This window comes from Leptonychotes weddellii, chromosome 3 (genome assembly GCF_054177405.1).
Source record: "Leptonychotes weddellii isolate Sample4059 chromosome 3, ASM5417740v2, whole genome shotgun sequence".
Taxonomy (NCBI): Eukaryota; Metazoa; Chordata; class Mammalia; order Carnivora; family Phocidae; genus Leptonychotes; species Leptonychotes weddellii.
In genome coordinates, this window is record NC_138371.1 from 67,220,191 (window position 1) to 67,237,989 (window position 17,799).

The 17,799-nt window shown below is 39.0% G+C and overlaps 1 protein-coding gene across 3 annotated transcripts in view; it reads left to right on the top strand.

Annotated features, from left to right (window-relative positions):
- CYTIP (cytohesin 1 interacting protein) overlaps positions 1-17,799 on the top strand; it is a 75,135-nt gene that overhangs the window by 38,176 nt on the left and 19,160 nt on the right. For 2 of the 3 annotated variants that reach the window (XM_081814385.1, XM_081814386.1), the window contains 2 exons: positions 14,556-14,605; positions 14,803-14,857. In XM_081814385.1, coding sequence (XP_081670511.1) covers positions 14,556-14,605; positions 14,803-14,857 — 105 coding nt within the window. Of the gene's footprint in view, positions 1-7,371; positions 7,622-14,555; positions 14,606-14,802; positions 14,858-17,799 lie in introns of those variants that run through there. The other variant, XM_006734849.3, reaches the window with a different exon arrangement.

Consider the following 17,799-nt stretch of genomic DNA (forward strand, 5'->3'; position numbering starts at 1 on the left):
GTTGATGGACACTGGGGAGGGTATATGGTATGGTGAGTGCTGTGAATTGTGTAAGACTGTTGAATCACAGACCTGTACCTCTGAAAGAAGATAGTAGGAAGGGAAAAATGAAGGGGGGGGGAATCGGAGGGGGAGACGAACCATGAGAGACTATGGACTCTGAGAAACAAACTGAGGGTTTTAGAGGGGAGGGAGGTGGGGGGATGGGTTAGCACAGTGATGGGTATTAAGGAGGGCATGTATTGAATTTAGCACCGGGTGTTATATGCAAACAATGAATCATAGAACACTACATCAAAAACTAATGATGCAATGTATGGTGACTAACATAATAAAATAAAATAAAATAAAATTATCCTTATCTTGAAAATTTTGCATCGCACTGATAATCATCTGGATCTCAATATTTTTTAAAGGACAGATCTCTGACTACTTTTCCAATTTCTCTGATTTTTGGTCTATTTATGATTTCTACTTCATCTCTCTCTCTTCCTCTCCCTCACACACACACACACACACACACACACACATACATATATATGTATATGTATATACACATATGTATATATTATCTATTTATAAATATTTTATCTTCTTGCCCAAATGCTTAAGGTACTGCTCTTTGACTGAAATGGATTTGAATAAACTCATTTCAATGAATTACTCCTATATTCAAATGGAAACCACCCACTTTATTGATGTAATTTTTTGCTAGGTGTAGCTGATATTATTCATTTATTTCATGGTTATTAGAGCAATTATATATATTTTGTGATATATACATACATATGTATGTATGAAGATATCTATATCTTGATCTTTAAACTTGGTTGGCTGTATGCCTACTTTACGAGTTACCAAGTAACTTTAAAAGAAAAATAGCAACCTGTTTTTGCTTGTTTTTGTTTTGGGTAAGATAATAGCCCTCAAGCAAAGAAAACACTCATAATAGGTGGCCACTCTATTTCTCTTAGAGACTTAATATTTCTCAGAAAGTCATCTTCATTTCATAGAATGATTTCTTGGGGGATGCAAACGTACCTCAGTTTGGTTAAACCTTCTCCACCTTTGTCTTAATTCATGAAGAAAAATTGTTTAAAAACTGTTTTCAACCAAAAAAAGTAGGAATCTTTTGACTACTGATTATGCTGGTTACTTTGTGTTTATGCTTTTTTTTAAATTTTATTACGTTATGTTAGTCACCATACAGAACATCATTAGTTTTTGATGTAGTGTTCCATGATTCATTATTTGCGTATAACACCCAGTGCGCCATGCAGAACGTGCCCTCTTTAATACCCATCACCAGGCTAACCCACCCCCCAACCCCCCTCCCCTCTAGAACCCTCAGTTTGTTTCTCAGAGTCCATAGTCTCTCATGGTTCGTCTCCCCCTCCGATTACCCCCCTTCATTGTGTTTATGCTTAAAGAGAGTTTTTACTATTGTTACAGCAGCAACAGCACCTACCCGCAGTTGCTAGGCAGGGATCCCCAAACCCAGAGCTGGCCAGGCTTAGGTGGAGAAAATGCCTTCTTCCTAACCAGCTGGAAGAGCCTCGTCCTGATTGGTTGAAAGGACCTAGTTCTGATTGGTTGGAAGAGCCTTGTCCTAATTGGTCAATATTGGCAGGAGACCCAGGAAGCTCATTGGTGCTTTTTGGAGCCAGGGTCCTCTGTTTTTAAGTCTGGCTTGCATATGAGGCTGCCTCCCGGCCATGTCCGGGTTCTGTTCTGTAACAGAAGCCGTTAAACAACAGCAGAGAACAGAAAGCGCCTAGGTGCCCAGTGTTTTTCATCTGGAGCTTGTTCCCATGGACCCTGTCTCACAATTAGGGCTTTTCCCTCCAAAAGGGAGCCATGTCTTGGATTTTGGGAAACTCATTTGTGGACTGACACTTTCTTATAGAGTGTACTTCAAAGGCTACTGTTCTTTGCACAGTATGTGTTGATTCTTTTCTCTCTTCTATAAGCCTGTTGTTTTCACTCAATTTTTATCTTTTAACCCAAGGAAACCATGTGGTATAAGGAGGAACACTGTCTAAAGCAAGTAACAGCAGAACTACTGTGGTTAAAGTCAGGGCTGGAAATCTCAGAAGCTGTCACCTTTACTTTCTTCTCCAGGTAACGCAAAGGATCTGCTTACATTTGGAGGAGTACAGCCTTAAAATTATCATAGAGACTGTCTCCTGAAGACTTAACTCTTCTGTATCTACAGAGCATTTTGTATAGATAACATTGACATGTCCACAAAGATCCCGTAAAAACCCTACACACATACCTATCATCTCTAAGTGGCCCACATATAACTTTATATCTTTAACATGGACCCTCCCAGAGATACATCTTTCGCATGTTTCACCATGCTCAGAGGACTCTCCCTAAACCTGAAGAGGGTTAAAAAAAAATGAAAAAAAATGCAGTTAATGATTTTTCTGTGATAAATACACAAAATGAATGTATCAAGATCATGTACTTTTACATTTAAAAGAAGGCTGGAAATTATCTTACTTAGTGGATTCATGAAACACTGATCTAGATAACCTGGTTAAGGCCCCAGAGGAATTCAGTGGCTAAATCTCTTGGCTGATACTATAATCTACCCATAGCTTCACGATTTGATTGGATTAAGCTTTAATAGGTCAGCAAATTGTTTTCTTGAACTTCTAGTAAAGCATAATGGATATGATCTATTGTTAGCTATTATTTATATTAGATTTAATGTTGTGTGCATGTGTATGTGTGGTTTTAAATACATACGTCACAACTCTAAGCTAATATTTGGTTTGTACCCACATTAAGATTTTCAATATAGGGACTTCGTGACCTCTTTTTCTCTTATTTCCCTTTTCTGAGCTTGCTATTTTTCAGAACCAGGCCTGACTGTAATTTACCCTTTTCTGAAAAAAGCTCCTCCTCTTTTGGGAATGCTCTCAGAATCCCAGTGATCCACACTGAGTGTTTGGGGAAGATAGAGACACCCATCCACCCAGTTCAGTCACTCAAATAAGGTGAGAAATAGGACAAAACAGTTGTCACTGCTGGTTGGCTCTCAGATATGAGAGTAACCTTACCAAACTAAATCTACTTTATATAAATTCAAACATAAAAGAATCAAATATTGTCTGGATGACTTTATCCTGTCTCTTATGTCAGTCCATGTAGCCAAATATGGGCTCCCTGTACAGATAAAGACAAAATGCTGAAATAAAACAAATAAGCAAAATGAAAAACCCAAACAAAACCAAACCCTAAGGTTCCAGGAAGCAAATAAAGGCTTCCTGTGCAAATAAAGGCAAAGGGCCAAAATAAAGCAAAAAACTCAATAGCTGTCTTAAAATCTGAAGGACACAGAGGAATTCTTTTTTTTTTTTTTTTTTTAAGAACCACTTACTCCTCTCCCATATCCACACTAATGAATAGAGTAGTTGGGCTAATGGTAATCCAGAAATTTCAGACATTGGCTCTGCCAATGCTTCAGAGCCATAACCTGCCTGGTATACGACAGTGAGGATCTTCACATGTAGTCTAGCCTCTAGACTGCTCTTGGATGGATGAGGCCATTCTGGCTACATATATGAGCGTTTGGTAGTAAATGAGGCAGTTCGTAGAGAATTCAAGTAATGTCCTTTGAAGTTTTTCCTTTGAATTCTTATTACTTAAAACTCAATAGTAATACTTTACTTTGTACCAAGTGCTATGCTTGGACTATTTGATCTGTTTCTCCCTAAAATTTTTAGTTTAGATATGTAAAAACTGAGGTTTAGAGAGCATTATTAGTCAGCTTGGACAGATACCACAGACTGGGTGGCTTAAACAACAGAAATTTATTATAGTTACTATAGTTTATTACAGCTGGGAAGTCAAAGATCAAGGTGCCAGTAATTGGGTTCCTTGTGAGAGCTCTCTTTCTGGCTTACAGACAGCTACCCCCTCTCTATGTCCTCACGTGGCAGAGAAACAGAGAGCAAGCTAGCAAACACTAGCTCTCTGATGTCTCTTCTAGAAAGACATTAATCGTATGGGATCATGAGTCCACCCTATGACTTTATTTAATTTTAATTACTTCCTTAATTACAGGTCCTGTGTCCAAATACAGTCACCTTGGGGTTTGGAGCTTCAACATACGAGTGTAGAGGGACACAACTCAGGCCAAAGCAGAAAGATTAAGTGACTTTTACAAGGTCACGGTACTGTTGAACAGTAGAGCCAGGATTTGAGGAGTTAGGCACTGAAGCCCCTGTAGCTTCCTATAGCTGTCTATGAGTCTCATGGAGGTCCCAGAGTTGGCCAAGCTTGTCTTCTAGACCCTTCGGCCTTTCTGTGTTCTGTACTTTTGTCATACCCTTCTCACCTGCTCCAGCACATCATCCCCACGTTCCAGCTCCTCAGGATTCATCTAATTTGTACTAAAGGTTGATTCATTCCAAGAGTATTTGCATATTTATGAACAAAATGCCTCATATAAGAATAACCCCCCCCCCCAATAATGGGATGTTAGCTTTCTGAATACATAACAGACATATTTTAAAAGAGATTCTTTCCTCATCTCTCAGATTACTCCTTACAGAAGACTGTTGTACTTTGGCATATGGGTGCGTAATACAAACATTTTCTACTAGTTTAGAAATATGCTTTGATGCTTTAGAAGAATATTGTTTAATTCATTTTGTTAAATATCTACTTCCCTGCCCTTTTCTTTTTATTAACAAATATTTCTAGCCCTGCATCGGGCTCCCTTCTCAGCAGGGGAGTCTGCTTTTCCCTCTTCCTCTGTCCCTGCTCGCTCTCTTTCTTTCTCTCACTTTCTCTCTCAAATAAATAAATAAAATCTTTAAGAACAACAACAACAACACAAAAACCCAAACATTTCTCGAACACTTTCTACACATAGAACATGAATGTAAATTTAAAGATACAAAATGGCCCTTGCTTTCTAGGTATAATTTAAGTATAATATGTTAAATGTCAAAAGAAATATCTGAGAAAAAAAGATGATATGACATTTCAGAGAATAAAGTTAGCTAAGAACTGCAATTTTTAGAAGTTTTATTTTATTTTATTTTATGAACAATGAGGCATTTCTGAAATCTTTTGAGTAGGTAGATAGTTTGATCTGATTCACTTTTAGAATCTCCTTAATAAAATAAAGGGGAGGATGAAGAGGAAGAGAGTTCAGAATAGTGTAATTGCCCTGAGGTAAATTCTATAAAAAAAAAGAAGTTGTAAATAGTAGAACACCTTTGTGAATCAAGGGTTTGAGGCTTGAAGTCATATTTGTATGAAAAGATTAGTGTTTTCCCACATTTTTATCACAAAGGATGTTTGATCAGGGATGTTATTCAAAATATTTAATAACCAGTATGACATAAGACTTTAACAATCAGAACAGGGAACTGGCCAATCAAAATAGACCAGGTCCTAAATATATAATTAACAGATGTGACCATACTGTTATGAACTGGCTGAATGTCAGATCTGCCTTTGTCTCTGGTGGTACAGCCAGGGATCTCATGATTTGAAAGATTCTACTCCTTAAACACATTTCATAAATTAAGTAAAAAAAATTATTTTCCGATTTCTTAATTTAATAACAGACTTCTGTAATTTATGTTAGTTTAATATCAGTATAACATACAAAACTGATACAACTTTAGCATTCGTCTGTAACACTTGGTTGTCACCTGGCCTATATGGCCTTATATCAGGCAAATGTGTAATTTCCACTTGGCATTTTGAAATATAAAAATAATTACCTAACTCATAAAATTCCTAGGGGACAGGTGGACTGCTGTCCTCAATTAATAGTGTTGATTTAAATCATGTACCTCACAGCCTAGAGATGTTTTAAAATGTCTCACACACACACACACACTACATAAATATTTTCATAATTGACATATTATTTAGTTGCCAAAGTCTCTACCACTCTCTTTTGTTTTACACATTTATGTTATATTATTTTACCCACCTGGCCCCTGAAGGCAAATGTATTTATAATCCCTGATTTAGATATTTTTATGTTTTTATTTTTATTTTTTGTTAAAGATTTTATTTATTTATTTGACAGAGAGAGACAGCGAGAGAGGGAACACAAGCAGGGGGAGAGGGAGAGGCAGGCTTCCTGCTGGGCAGGGAGCCTGATGCGGGGCTCGATCCCAGCACTCTGGGATCATGAGCTGAGCTGAAGGCAGACTCCCCTATTTTAATGTTTTTAGAGACATCATTTTGTTCATGTCATAATCCAATTCCAATTGTAGTGAATTATGCTGTGATCAGGTTTTAAAAATTCCTGAAGTAGTTCTATCTCTTGAAGCACTGTTAACTCAGAAGATTTTACCATTTATATTTGTCAGGTTCTGCTTGAGCTGATTTCACCCTGACTTCCATTTTAGTTCACAACTTTCTACTCCTTTATATTCTACTCTTGACCTTCAAAATTATTTTGAAAGTCACAGTTGACTTTTTGTAGTATGTAAAACTTCTCTTTTTGATTTTTGTTTTGAATCTTTCCTCTACTTACATCCCCTGCTCCTCCTCTGAAACCAGTTCTCTTGAAACTACATGTGCCAATCCCCCACTAAAAAAAGTGTATGTGATCTTGTGTACTTCATGATGGTGCCCTTGGCCCATCTGAGCATGCAGGGACCAACAGGTAACATTCTTATGCCACCTTGGTTTGCCTGATACCTTCCTGTCCTTTCCATTCCTCCCCCAGGACCACACGCTGATGCTGCAATAAAGTGCAGTCTAAGATAGAGCCAACTTTGAGCTCTGAGTGTGCTGGTCTTCTCTTCCCATTGTTCCTTGTAAAGATGATGGATCATTTTAGTCAGGACAGAGTAGTAGAAGGGCAAGCAGAAGAATGCTGAATGGTTACAGACCCAAGTGGCAGATACAATGTCTTTTTGATGAACATTAATGAGCTAGGGTATACTTCAGGGAAAGTACATTAAAAGGACTTTGTGAGACATGACTGGACCCTGTAATTCTTGCTTATATCCACAAGAACTCAATGTCTGCATATCCTGACTTTGACATTGCACTGCCCATAGTGAGTAGGAGAATGGGTGGGTAACACATGGCAGAACTTGGGGAAATTTTTCTTTCTTCCTTTAAAAAAAAAAAAAGGCAGATGGTGTTTTGAACAAAACTTGCTGTAGAACATAAAAGCATGAGAGTTCTGGCTGTTTGAAAGAGAAAAAAAATAAGTTGATTTTTTTTTTTTTTAAATGGTAAAACTAGTTTCTTCCAGGGGCTTAAAGAAAAAAGCATTGAGAAATGGGAGTGAACTGCAAGATAGGGTTTGTGTAACAAGTACCTAAAACCACAGAAGTCACATGGGCTTTTTCTGCTTTGCTACTTTTGATTACTCGTCAGAGAGTTTTTAGCTTCCCCCATCCTGCAAGGCCACTCAACCATGTGCGAGCTGGAGTAATCTTTATTCACAATGTCTTTACAAAGACTCATGCAACAGAGCTGCAATGGCAATTTGGTGGACTACTGTGCTGGTCCAGCATATAACTCTTACTCCCCGCTCACGGGCAGCTTCCGAATGGATGATAATAGAAGGATTCAAATGCTGGCAGACACTGTGGCTACTTTGCCTCGGGGAAGAAAGCAGGTATGATTACTGTTTTGTACTTTCAGAGTGTTCATGTTCTCTTGAGAGCAGAGTTGATGTGTTTGTCTGACTTCACACCGAAATTGTATTTTAGAGGCGTTGGAATTAGTCACTAAGAGTATGGGTGAGGAAGGAGACAGGGAGCCCAGAGAGCTTGTGGACTAGTCCAAAAGATTTAAGACCATAATAAAAAAAAAAATTTCAAGGCAAAACTTAAAAGAAGATTGTTTTTCTCATTTGAAGAGGTGTTGAAGTAAAATGAAAATCATTAAGTGCATCGAACTTAGTTCATATAGACATGGCCAGTTTGAGAATTATTGATTCCCCCCCCACCCCCACGTGTCTCATTGATTCCTTCCTCCCGGCTTCACTCCTTGATAGTCATTTCCAATCCAAGGAGAGCACTTTTTCTTCAGGACAAATTTTGTTGACTAAATTATTTTCAGGGCTGGGGTACAGGCACATTCCTAATGCTCTTAAGAATTAAGGCTTTTATTAGATAAGTGAATGGCTGATGGAATACCAGCGCAGTCACTTCTTAGCTGTGGGACCTTGGACAATTCATTTGCCCCTCTAAGATTTAGTTTTCTTTTTTCTATAATGGAGATAACAACAGACCCACCCTAAGGAGCTCTTCTGTGGCTTAAGTGAGGAAGTGGGCAGTGCTTAACACAGTGACTGACATGTAGTATGTGCTCAAAAATTATGTTATCGTTTTTATTTGTACTGCAAGATATTTCCCTAGAGATGAAAACTTATTTAGAAAAATCCATGTCCAGTTGAGTTAGTTTCTTTCATTCTATGATTTCCAATGTTTAAAACAATTTTTTAACCTCTTCAGGTTTTGGTTATATAACTTGCTATCATGCTCCAAGTACATATCTGAATTTAGAATTAGAATTGCTTTAAAGCATGAGGTTTTGCCCTTAAATCCTACTGCACGTCACGGGCTCCTCTTAAACCTTCTAATTTCAGGATTAGAGAGTTAAAGCATAGAGGGAGAGTCGTGATCTTTTCTCAGTGATGTATATAGCTGATCCCTCATTATTTTTCACAATGAAGATAAGGGCATAATTTGCCATGGTTCGGATTTTTGATCTTTTTAATCCCAAATGCTTTTATGACATTAAGCTTAATCAAATGATGAAGACTTCTATCAATTTACTACTTGCCTGAAAATAAAGCAGCTGTGGGAAGCACCAAGATCTTTATTCAGGTTTCAGATATAGAGCAGTGTAGGAGGTACAGACATGAGAAGAACACGTTTCCTGGCCTTGTAGGGTTATCAATTCAGTAGGCAGAACAAATGAATAGGCATTATACAACATAAATGCTCTAATCCAGGGACACGCCTTTTAATATAACCTTGAAGGACAGATATTCCAGTGATTGAGGGGTATTCTAGAGCAAGGCAATAATTAATGCTGAGGCACAGATTTGGGGACCTTTGGGGCACGTTGAGATAACAGCACATTATTGTGTCCAGAGGACCCAGTAAGTGTCTGTGGGAGGGGAGGGGAGACCTTGGAGCTGGGCTGCTTTATGAAACACTTGAGCACTTCCCCCGAGGATGCAGTCATTTGACCAGCACAGGAAGCCACAGGGTGTGTTTGAGCAGGAGAGGGTTTTAGGAACCTCACTCTAGAAATGTGGTGTGTCAGTAAGTGGGTAGGGATGAGTGGCGAGGGAGCAACTTTTGCAGTAGTTGGAGAAAGAGGAAATGGACGGAATGGAGAGGAGACCCAGAGACTTGGCTGTGAAAGGCAGTGAAGATGGAGGAGTCACATCTGGTTTTAAGCATGGGTTAAGACAGCGTGGACTAAGAGAAGGCAGTCAGTAGGAGGTTATTGGAAGGAGACGGTGAGAGGGATGGAGGGAGATGGAACACACTCATCGTGCATATGTAGATAACATATACTCGTGAACATGCACATGCACACATTCCCACACCAATGAATTTATCTGATGTTCTCTTTTTAGGTCCTCTCTTCTCCCTTTTCTCATGTTCTTTCCCATAGTAAACTCCTATTCGAAGAGTTTTTTCTTCCTGTTGTGAGAATTACTGTAAGGAAAAAAAAAACACAAAACAAAACCAAAACCTCTTCGACATGATACTTAGGGTTCTGTACAATTCTCATCAATGAGACTTGATGTAAGTTTATCCCAACATTTCAGAATTTTCCAAATGGATGTACATTTCTTTTAAGTGGTTTTTAGAGAATAATCACCCATTTTGCACCGACCGAATTGCAGGCAACAAGATCCCTGTGAGGCAATTCCACGAGCAGGTGTCTCTCTGCCCACTGTTATTTTCAACACTTTCAGGGCTGACGTCAACAATTCATACTTCTCGTTATTGCTGGCTTTGGCTTCTGCAAAGCTGTATCTGGTGAGCCTGTAGTTTCAGATTAATTTTCAGACCATTTGGGTGTTTACACTCAGAATTGCTTAAAAATAGACTTCTGTGTGTGCATATTACCTCTATACCTGTATTTGCAGGAGGTGACAGACACTGCAGTACAGCTTCTACCTCTGAACATAATTTTAGGGGGAAAAAAAATCCCTGCAATGGAAAACACGGTGGAAAGGAGACCAGAGGGTTTATAAATGTGGTGATGGCAAAGGAGTAGTGCTTGTGCCTGATGAGCCCTGAGGGTAGTAAGTTGCATTTGGAAGGCAGAGTTCACCAAAAGCTGCGACGAGAGCCAGGGACCTGTGGACCAGGCAGGAAGCTGGACTGTGCCTCAGTCGTAGCACAGGCTGCCTTTGCCTGACAGTCTTGCCGTTATCGAATTATTGCTCAACAGGCACCTTCTGAAAGGGCGATTTCACTTAAAAGCTCAGATACAGAATTTTGCAAAGCGTGTATTTCTGGGGTGGATTCTGCCCTTTTGGGGGCTTTCACCTGATTTCTGGCCGCACGCCCATCTGTTACCAAAGCTCCCAAGTGTTCCTAACTACCACAAGGTATTTGGATCATCTAATGAATACTTCAGGTAGAAAACTATTAATTTCACTACTAAGGAATTCGAAAAGTGTCCTCTAATCCGTATTGTGACATGCTTGGAATCAATAGCCCACAGTTTTTCTTGGAAAAGGAGCTCATGAGTCCACAATGAGACTTTCTTGGGAAGCTGGGACTTTTATTTGGGTTCCTTAAGGGCACTTACAAGTTAGGAAACTGAAGTCAGCTCCATTAAGCAAGTATCTTAGAATAGTCTGCAGAGCCCTGCTATCCCAAGGCTCCTGGCTTAAAAGGGAAACAGGGACAAAAAAAGCCATATTCATGGAAGAATCAGGGAGAGGGAGGCAGGGACTCGAAAGTGAGCAGGGCACATAATTTGTGGAGGCTTGACACAATAAAAGCAAAAGAAACACCTTCCCTGTTAGTAAGTATCCCCTCCCCACCCCCGATACTTTCGGGAAGTGAGTTCACTGAGTGGGGACCAGGAAGTAACAATCTGTTACTTAGCAGCTGAAGTGGCTACAATACTGAACTTGGAGCTCCTCCCGGCCTGCTAGCTCTCTGAGCTACAGATGACCCATATCTTTTGTAAACTGACAGCTGAAATATTTGGTCTTCGGGGTCCTACTAAAGAGGGGCACTGTGAATCACTGCATAGCAGCAAAAATTACATTTTGAATATTAATGCCTGATCTTTTAAGTCATCTGACTAAAAACAAAAAGAAGAGGAATCGTTAACTCACCCCCAGGCATCTTTCTATTAGTGGCAGCAAGGGGTTAAGGAGCTTTGTCTTAATCAGCAGTGGTAATTGAATGTGTAGTTTGCAGGCCTGCCAAATCGCCAAACCTAGATTTCTCATATTAGATAATGTGTAATAAAAGACAGCTGTTGCCAGCATATACCGTTCGTCACACACCAGCTCCTTCATTCGTGCGTCTCGCACTGCCACCCTGAGAAGACGCTCTGGCTGGGAGGGCACTCGGGAGCGCGGCCTCCACTGGTTGGATCTGAGAACAGGACAGCTCACTCTAGGAGAAGGGCTGTGGGCAATACATTTTCCAAAGCGTGAGTCCCTCCGTAAGGCCTTAGGCATACTTCCTCCCACTTCGGCAGATTGTTTGGTGTTTGAGAAGGTGGAACCCTGAGAACCTTCCTTTCCACTTCGCCTGAGTCTGACAGCCCAGATCAAAGACGAGTAGGCTTTGTGTCAAGATGTGGCACGTGTCAGAGAATATGATGGTACCTAATTTATTTAAATTCTTTTTTATTTAAATATTAGGTGCCGAAGAGAGGTTCATTGCTCATCCAGAGTAGAAACTAATTTATACTTTGACTTAGTCTGATTTTTTTGTGTGTCACTGATAACCCAAATCAGTCAGTCCACAGGAATTGAGTCTCTGCCATGCATCTTGCATTGTGCTAGGCAAATATTTTCAACTAGTCAATTAGCTAGATAGAAAGGTTAGCAGGAGAAAGGTGGGGCAGTTTCCTTCTGTGTGGAGGTCTTGGATTTGTCTTGTGGACTTAAAAGATTTTAGATTTGAATTTAAATATAATTTTTTTTTTATTATTGTTTTTTAGAAGGCAGATTGCAGGTGGGCCAGATGGAATCCTGAGGTTCCCATCAATATTGTGATTATTTGCCTGGCAAAAGGGTATTTAAAATTGCTGAGGAAAGGTTGGAAATTTTAATAACTCATTAATCCTTGCTACCATTTATTCATTTGGTGGTTATGTATTAAAGCATTACTAACTTCCTTTGCTTTCTATTAGTCCTTTCTCTGTGGTTCTTGTTGTTTTTGGATTGAGATTTTTTTTTTTTGATCTTATTTTTTGACTTGATTTTCATTTTTAATGTTGCCACATGTTTTGGATTTTTTAAATTTAATTCTGTATTTTTAATGATTACCCTTGAGATTTTCCCATGAATATTTAAAATTTGCTGAAGGACAAAGTTGAAAAGTATTTTAACACATTCCTCCTGCATTTGATCTTTCACCACTACTTAGTTACTTATACTGGTGTTTAGTAGTTTACTTCTGTTTGTCTATTTAGCTATTTTTAAGTTTCCTCTCTATTCCAGGCCCTGCACTAGGCACAGGGGAATAACAAGTACATTCCCCAAGAGGCCCAAAGGATACGGATAATTATGTTCAGAACTGAGGTATTTGATCCAGCATACCCTGTATATAAACATACATACATGTCTCCTCATATATGAATATCTGAATGATATGATGAATATTGAAAGTCAAGAGTAGTATTTTTTAAATAGAAACCCTAGTTACAATAACAGATAACATAAATAGATATGACTTACCTAAGTACCTTAAAATTGGAAATAAGAGTAAAAGCCAGGCAGATACAAATAATGAAAACAGATTAAGACAATGTGAGTACAGTATACTGGAGAGATGAGAATGCTTGGGAATGTCAAGTTTATCACTCTCCTCCATACGAAGGTGGCCCCATTGCATAGCTGAGTGGTCCCCGCCCATGTCTGTGGTAGGTAAGACAAATCAGGCTGAAACAAACCATACAAATTGTTGGAGGCCTTCTACAGTTAGTCCTTACAAATTGAAAATAAATAATACTTTTTAGCAAAACTAGAGACTCTTTTTGGGGCTGAGCCTTCCTAGTGCAGTCTTCAGGATGATATAAATGGTCTGAGGTCCAGAACTGAAAAGACAAGGAATTACAAAATGTAATTAATTTACATCAAATCAATGAGAGAAGATCAGCTCCTCTTTACAGTAGCTTTATTGATCAATAGGCAAATTCTGAACTCTGAGCCATTCCAGACAGTCTGTGAGAATGCTGGCATTTGCTACTTGGTAACTCAAATTCATTAACAGTGATATAGGCTTCTCTCCAAACAAATGCCTTAATAAGGATTTTTTTGTGTGCAGTAATTTCTTTTATGTGTTTTTATCCTGTTTTTCATGCTCTATTTGTCTCATTTGTATTTGTTTGGACTATGTATTGAGAGTATATATTTGTATGTGTTTGGACTATGTGTTCATCTCCTGACATTTTTTAATGTACTCACTGATCGATGACAAGCATATCAGAGTGACAGTGAAACACCATGGTTTAGCTAGTACTGTAAGCTGACATTTTGGGTCCCTGGACCAAGACTTGAGAAAGGGTTAATTAACTTGTGTTAATTCCTAAAGGAATAAAATAAAAACACACACACTCACAGCAATCACCTGAAAAACAAGATGCTTCCTTTTGCTTATTTTTCCTACTTACAGGGGTAGAATATATCCTGGGAGTTTATGTCTATATGATCTTTTTCCAAAGCATGCAGGAGAGTGAAGGTGATAGTATTCATACGGTTTATACCATTTTGAGGTTCCTTTCCTTTCTTGGCTGGAAATCTCATTGCACTTTTCCAAAACTATTGCAAAGATAAATCATAAAACAGAATTGAGGTTTTGAGTCCCTGGTTTCACCTCAGTTGTATTTCTGTGTATGTGTTGGTTCTTTACAGATTATTATATCCTCCTAAAAACAGCAACACATTGAACTATTATAGTAAATACAGTCCTTTCATCAGTATCTCAAAAAACTATCAAGTATTTTATATGCCATTCTATGGGTGTTGTTTTCTTTGGATTTCCGTGTGATTATAAATTGCTCTGGTTAATCTTTCAGGGGCTCTTTTCAATACAGATTAGATATGACATTCCTTTTGGAAGCTTTGGAGTTTTGCCACATTACACGAACTCTTTTGCCACGGTGTATTATTATCTGAGCCTCTTTTTAGCTTTTTAATGCACGAATGTTCCCTTTCTGGGCTCTCCTTTGCTACCAATAGAGAATGGAAATTACCACCTTTACGTAACGATTTCCCAGAGCTGGGCCGAAGAAGGTGATAAAGAACAAAGTCCTTTGTGATTTAGAACATTTTATAAATGTGTCTTAGGACCTTTTGATAACTGTGTGCTTGTTATATTTTTCAGCTTGCTTTGACAAGATCAAGTTCTTTAGGTGACTTTTCCTGGTCCCAAAGGTAAAGAGATTCATGAATTTTTTTGGTCTCCTAGCAGCATGCGCTAACACACACACACACACACACAAACACACAGTCTTACAAATTACAGTTTACCTGAATGTCAGTCATCTGTAATTGTGATAGTTATTTCATGATAAGAATGTGCCAAATGTGATGCTTTGATCTTCATGCATATTTTTAATGTTTTATTACAGAAAGCTCATTACCGTGGAAAAGCAAGATAATGGAATGTTTGGATTTGAAATTCAGGTGGGCAGTTTTCAATTTTCCAGACTTTTAATGAAGAAAGTGGTGCTGGTAGTGTGATATTTGCAAGGCAAGGGTGAAGTCAGGATTAGAGAGTGATGAACACTGTGACTTTTATTCAATGTGCAGTGGTTTGTTTGGGGTAGTGTTTCAGTAGGCTAGGTACCATCAAGGAAAGAAAACATTGAAGCAGTTAAAATAAAACCCCTGAGACATGCTCAGCAACTTGCTCTTAGTTGCTTTAGTTTTCCTGTAAGTCTGAGACTGACCAGAAATACTTGATATCAGCCAGGTCTCAAATAAGAAAGTGAAATACTCTTTACAGATGTGCATTTTTATATATTTGCATTTCAGATGTGTTTTGCATAATCATTTTTATACTGTATATCAGATTTTAAATCTATACTTTGGTATTCAAGAAATACTTGAAAACATGTAGATTTGTGTGTATGGGACTGCATGTATTCATATATAACTCCTGTTACATTTTGAAATACTAAAGATTTCATCTCAGATATAAAGAAGAAATTAGGACTTTTATCTTTTTTTTAAGGTTTATTTATTTTGAGAGATAGACAGAGAGCATGTGTGTGCATGAGCAGGGGGAAGGGCAGAGGGAGAGGGAGAGAGAATCCCAAGCAGACCATCCTGAGCATGGAGCCCCACGTGGAGCTCGATCTCACAACCCTAAGATCATGACCTGAGCTGAAACCAAGAGTCAGAGGCTTAATGGACTGAGCCCCCCAGGCGCCCCTGGACTTTTTTCTTAATGACAACATCTTATAATTATTATTTGAAACATTTTAGAAAAGTTGGATCTACTTGCATATTATCTCATGCTCTAGGAAATTTCTAAGAGTCTTTATAGGTTTCTATTTCTTTCTTTTTTTAAAATTTTTTATTGTTATGTTAATCACCATACATTACATCATTAGTTTTTGATGTAGTGTTCCATGAGTCATTGTTTGTGTATGACACCCAGTGCTCCATGCAGAACGTGCCCTCTTTAATACCCATCACCAGGCTAACCCAACCTCCCACCCCCCTCCGCTCTAGAATCCTCAGTTTGTTTTTTAGAGTTCATCGTCTCTCATGGTTCTTCTCCCCCTCCGACTCCCCCCCTCCCATAGGTTTCTATTTCTAATAACCTAAGAATTTCATTTCTCATTTGCTGTCTGCTCTTCCATGGCCATATTTGTAAAGATGGTGAGTTAGGCCAAATGAAGTCTAATCCAATTAAGTCCAACAGTAATAGCTTAAGTATTATTGTTTTTTTTTCTTCCATCACACTTTTGCATTTCTTTTTTATGTCTTTTGCATAATCATACTTTTATACTGCACATCAGCTTTTAGGTCTTAGCTTTGGTGCTGCTTTTAGAAAAGTTTGGCGACTGAATATCAACCCCCATATTGGAAAGTCAGTGTGTATTTGAAGATTAGGAACAGGAAACTGCCAAGTAAAACATGCTTTCTGAATAAAGAAACAAAACAAAATGGAACTCTAGCTATAATGACTAGGGAGAAGGCTATAGGAGGAAGAAAGATACTTTCTACTTTCTGAATTATTCTACTTTTAAATTTGGTGAAATCTATAATTTTTCTATCAGGCTTTAGAAGCATAGTACTCTCACTTCTTCCCCATTCACACGAAACACTCCCTTTCTGTTGTGGAGACATGGTGCTTTTTGTGACTGCTTCTTTTTAAATGAGAATTACCCACAGGAGGTGTAGCAGTTGCTACTGGAAACAGGATCAATGACTACTCACTTACCCTATTTAGTGCAACAAATGGGGATCTTTTTTCTGGCTCTTCTATGATATAGGTCACTGTTTCCCCCGTGTTTCTCCCCCATACCATGAATGCCAACTCTACGTGAAGCAAGGGTCAAAACTATCAGTACTGGACAGCAGGCTACAGCACCTTGAACCTTTGTAGATCAACACGAGCCAAGGATTTCCCTTCTGAACTGCAGCCTGTTCCAGGGAAGTAGGAACCCATTCTTCTGCCGATTCCCATTTAGTGTATGCTTTCCATTGCCACCTCCACCCCCTAATCTATCCTTTAGCAGTAGTCACCAAATAGGGGAAATGCCCTGGGAACTTTTTGAAGACCAGATAGAGCCTCAGGTCCCCCTACTGTGTGCCCATTGTTAACGTGTATTTGGGGCCTGGTCTCCCGAGTGAAGGGCATGTTGGAAAAGAAACAAGTCCACCTCCTTTTTGGATTTCCACGGGTGCTAATTTTATACTGCTAGTGAGAATCATGCTGTATGGGAGCAAGACAAACGTTAGATTCATACATACTAAGGTCATGCTCTCTCAGTGCTGCCTTGTGGGGTTTTTAGGAGTTTCAAATGAAATAACACATCTTATAAAGTACTTAGTAACGTGCCCGGTATCAGTAGATCAACCAATGGAAGGCGTTAGCATTAAAGTCACTGGGCCCGAGAGAGCATAGTGTGACTTTTGTATCTCTCAGAAATGCAAGGGATTATTTTGTCATTGGCTTCTAAAAATGGGACCTGGAAGACCGGGTGAGAGAGAGAAATATTTGACTATTTCCATCCATAACGTTGGGGCCTCTGCCTTTTCTTCTCTATCCCCAACCCACATGTTTTACACTGGTTGCAAACATATATCCCGGCTGTGTAAATCAACACGTTTCCCCCTCACTGGACTCACTTTGGTCACTGTACCTGGAGAGTAGATGCTCACCGATAATAAAAATTGTTATAACAGTGGTTTCCCAGAGGAATGACTGTTAGAGCTTTGGCCCATGTACCACATGAACCGGATCACCTTTCCATTCCTGGAAGGGTCCAGGCTCTAGCAAGAAGACTTCCCGGCAGAAAAGCTGTTAAAGAGGTCTCTGCCATAGATGGGAAGGATGTTAAATGATCTTTAAAAGGTCCCTTCTACATTTACCATACGGGGATTCCAAATGC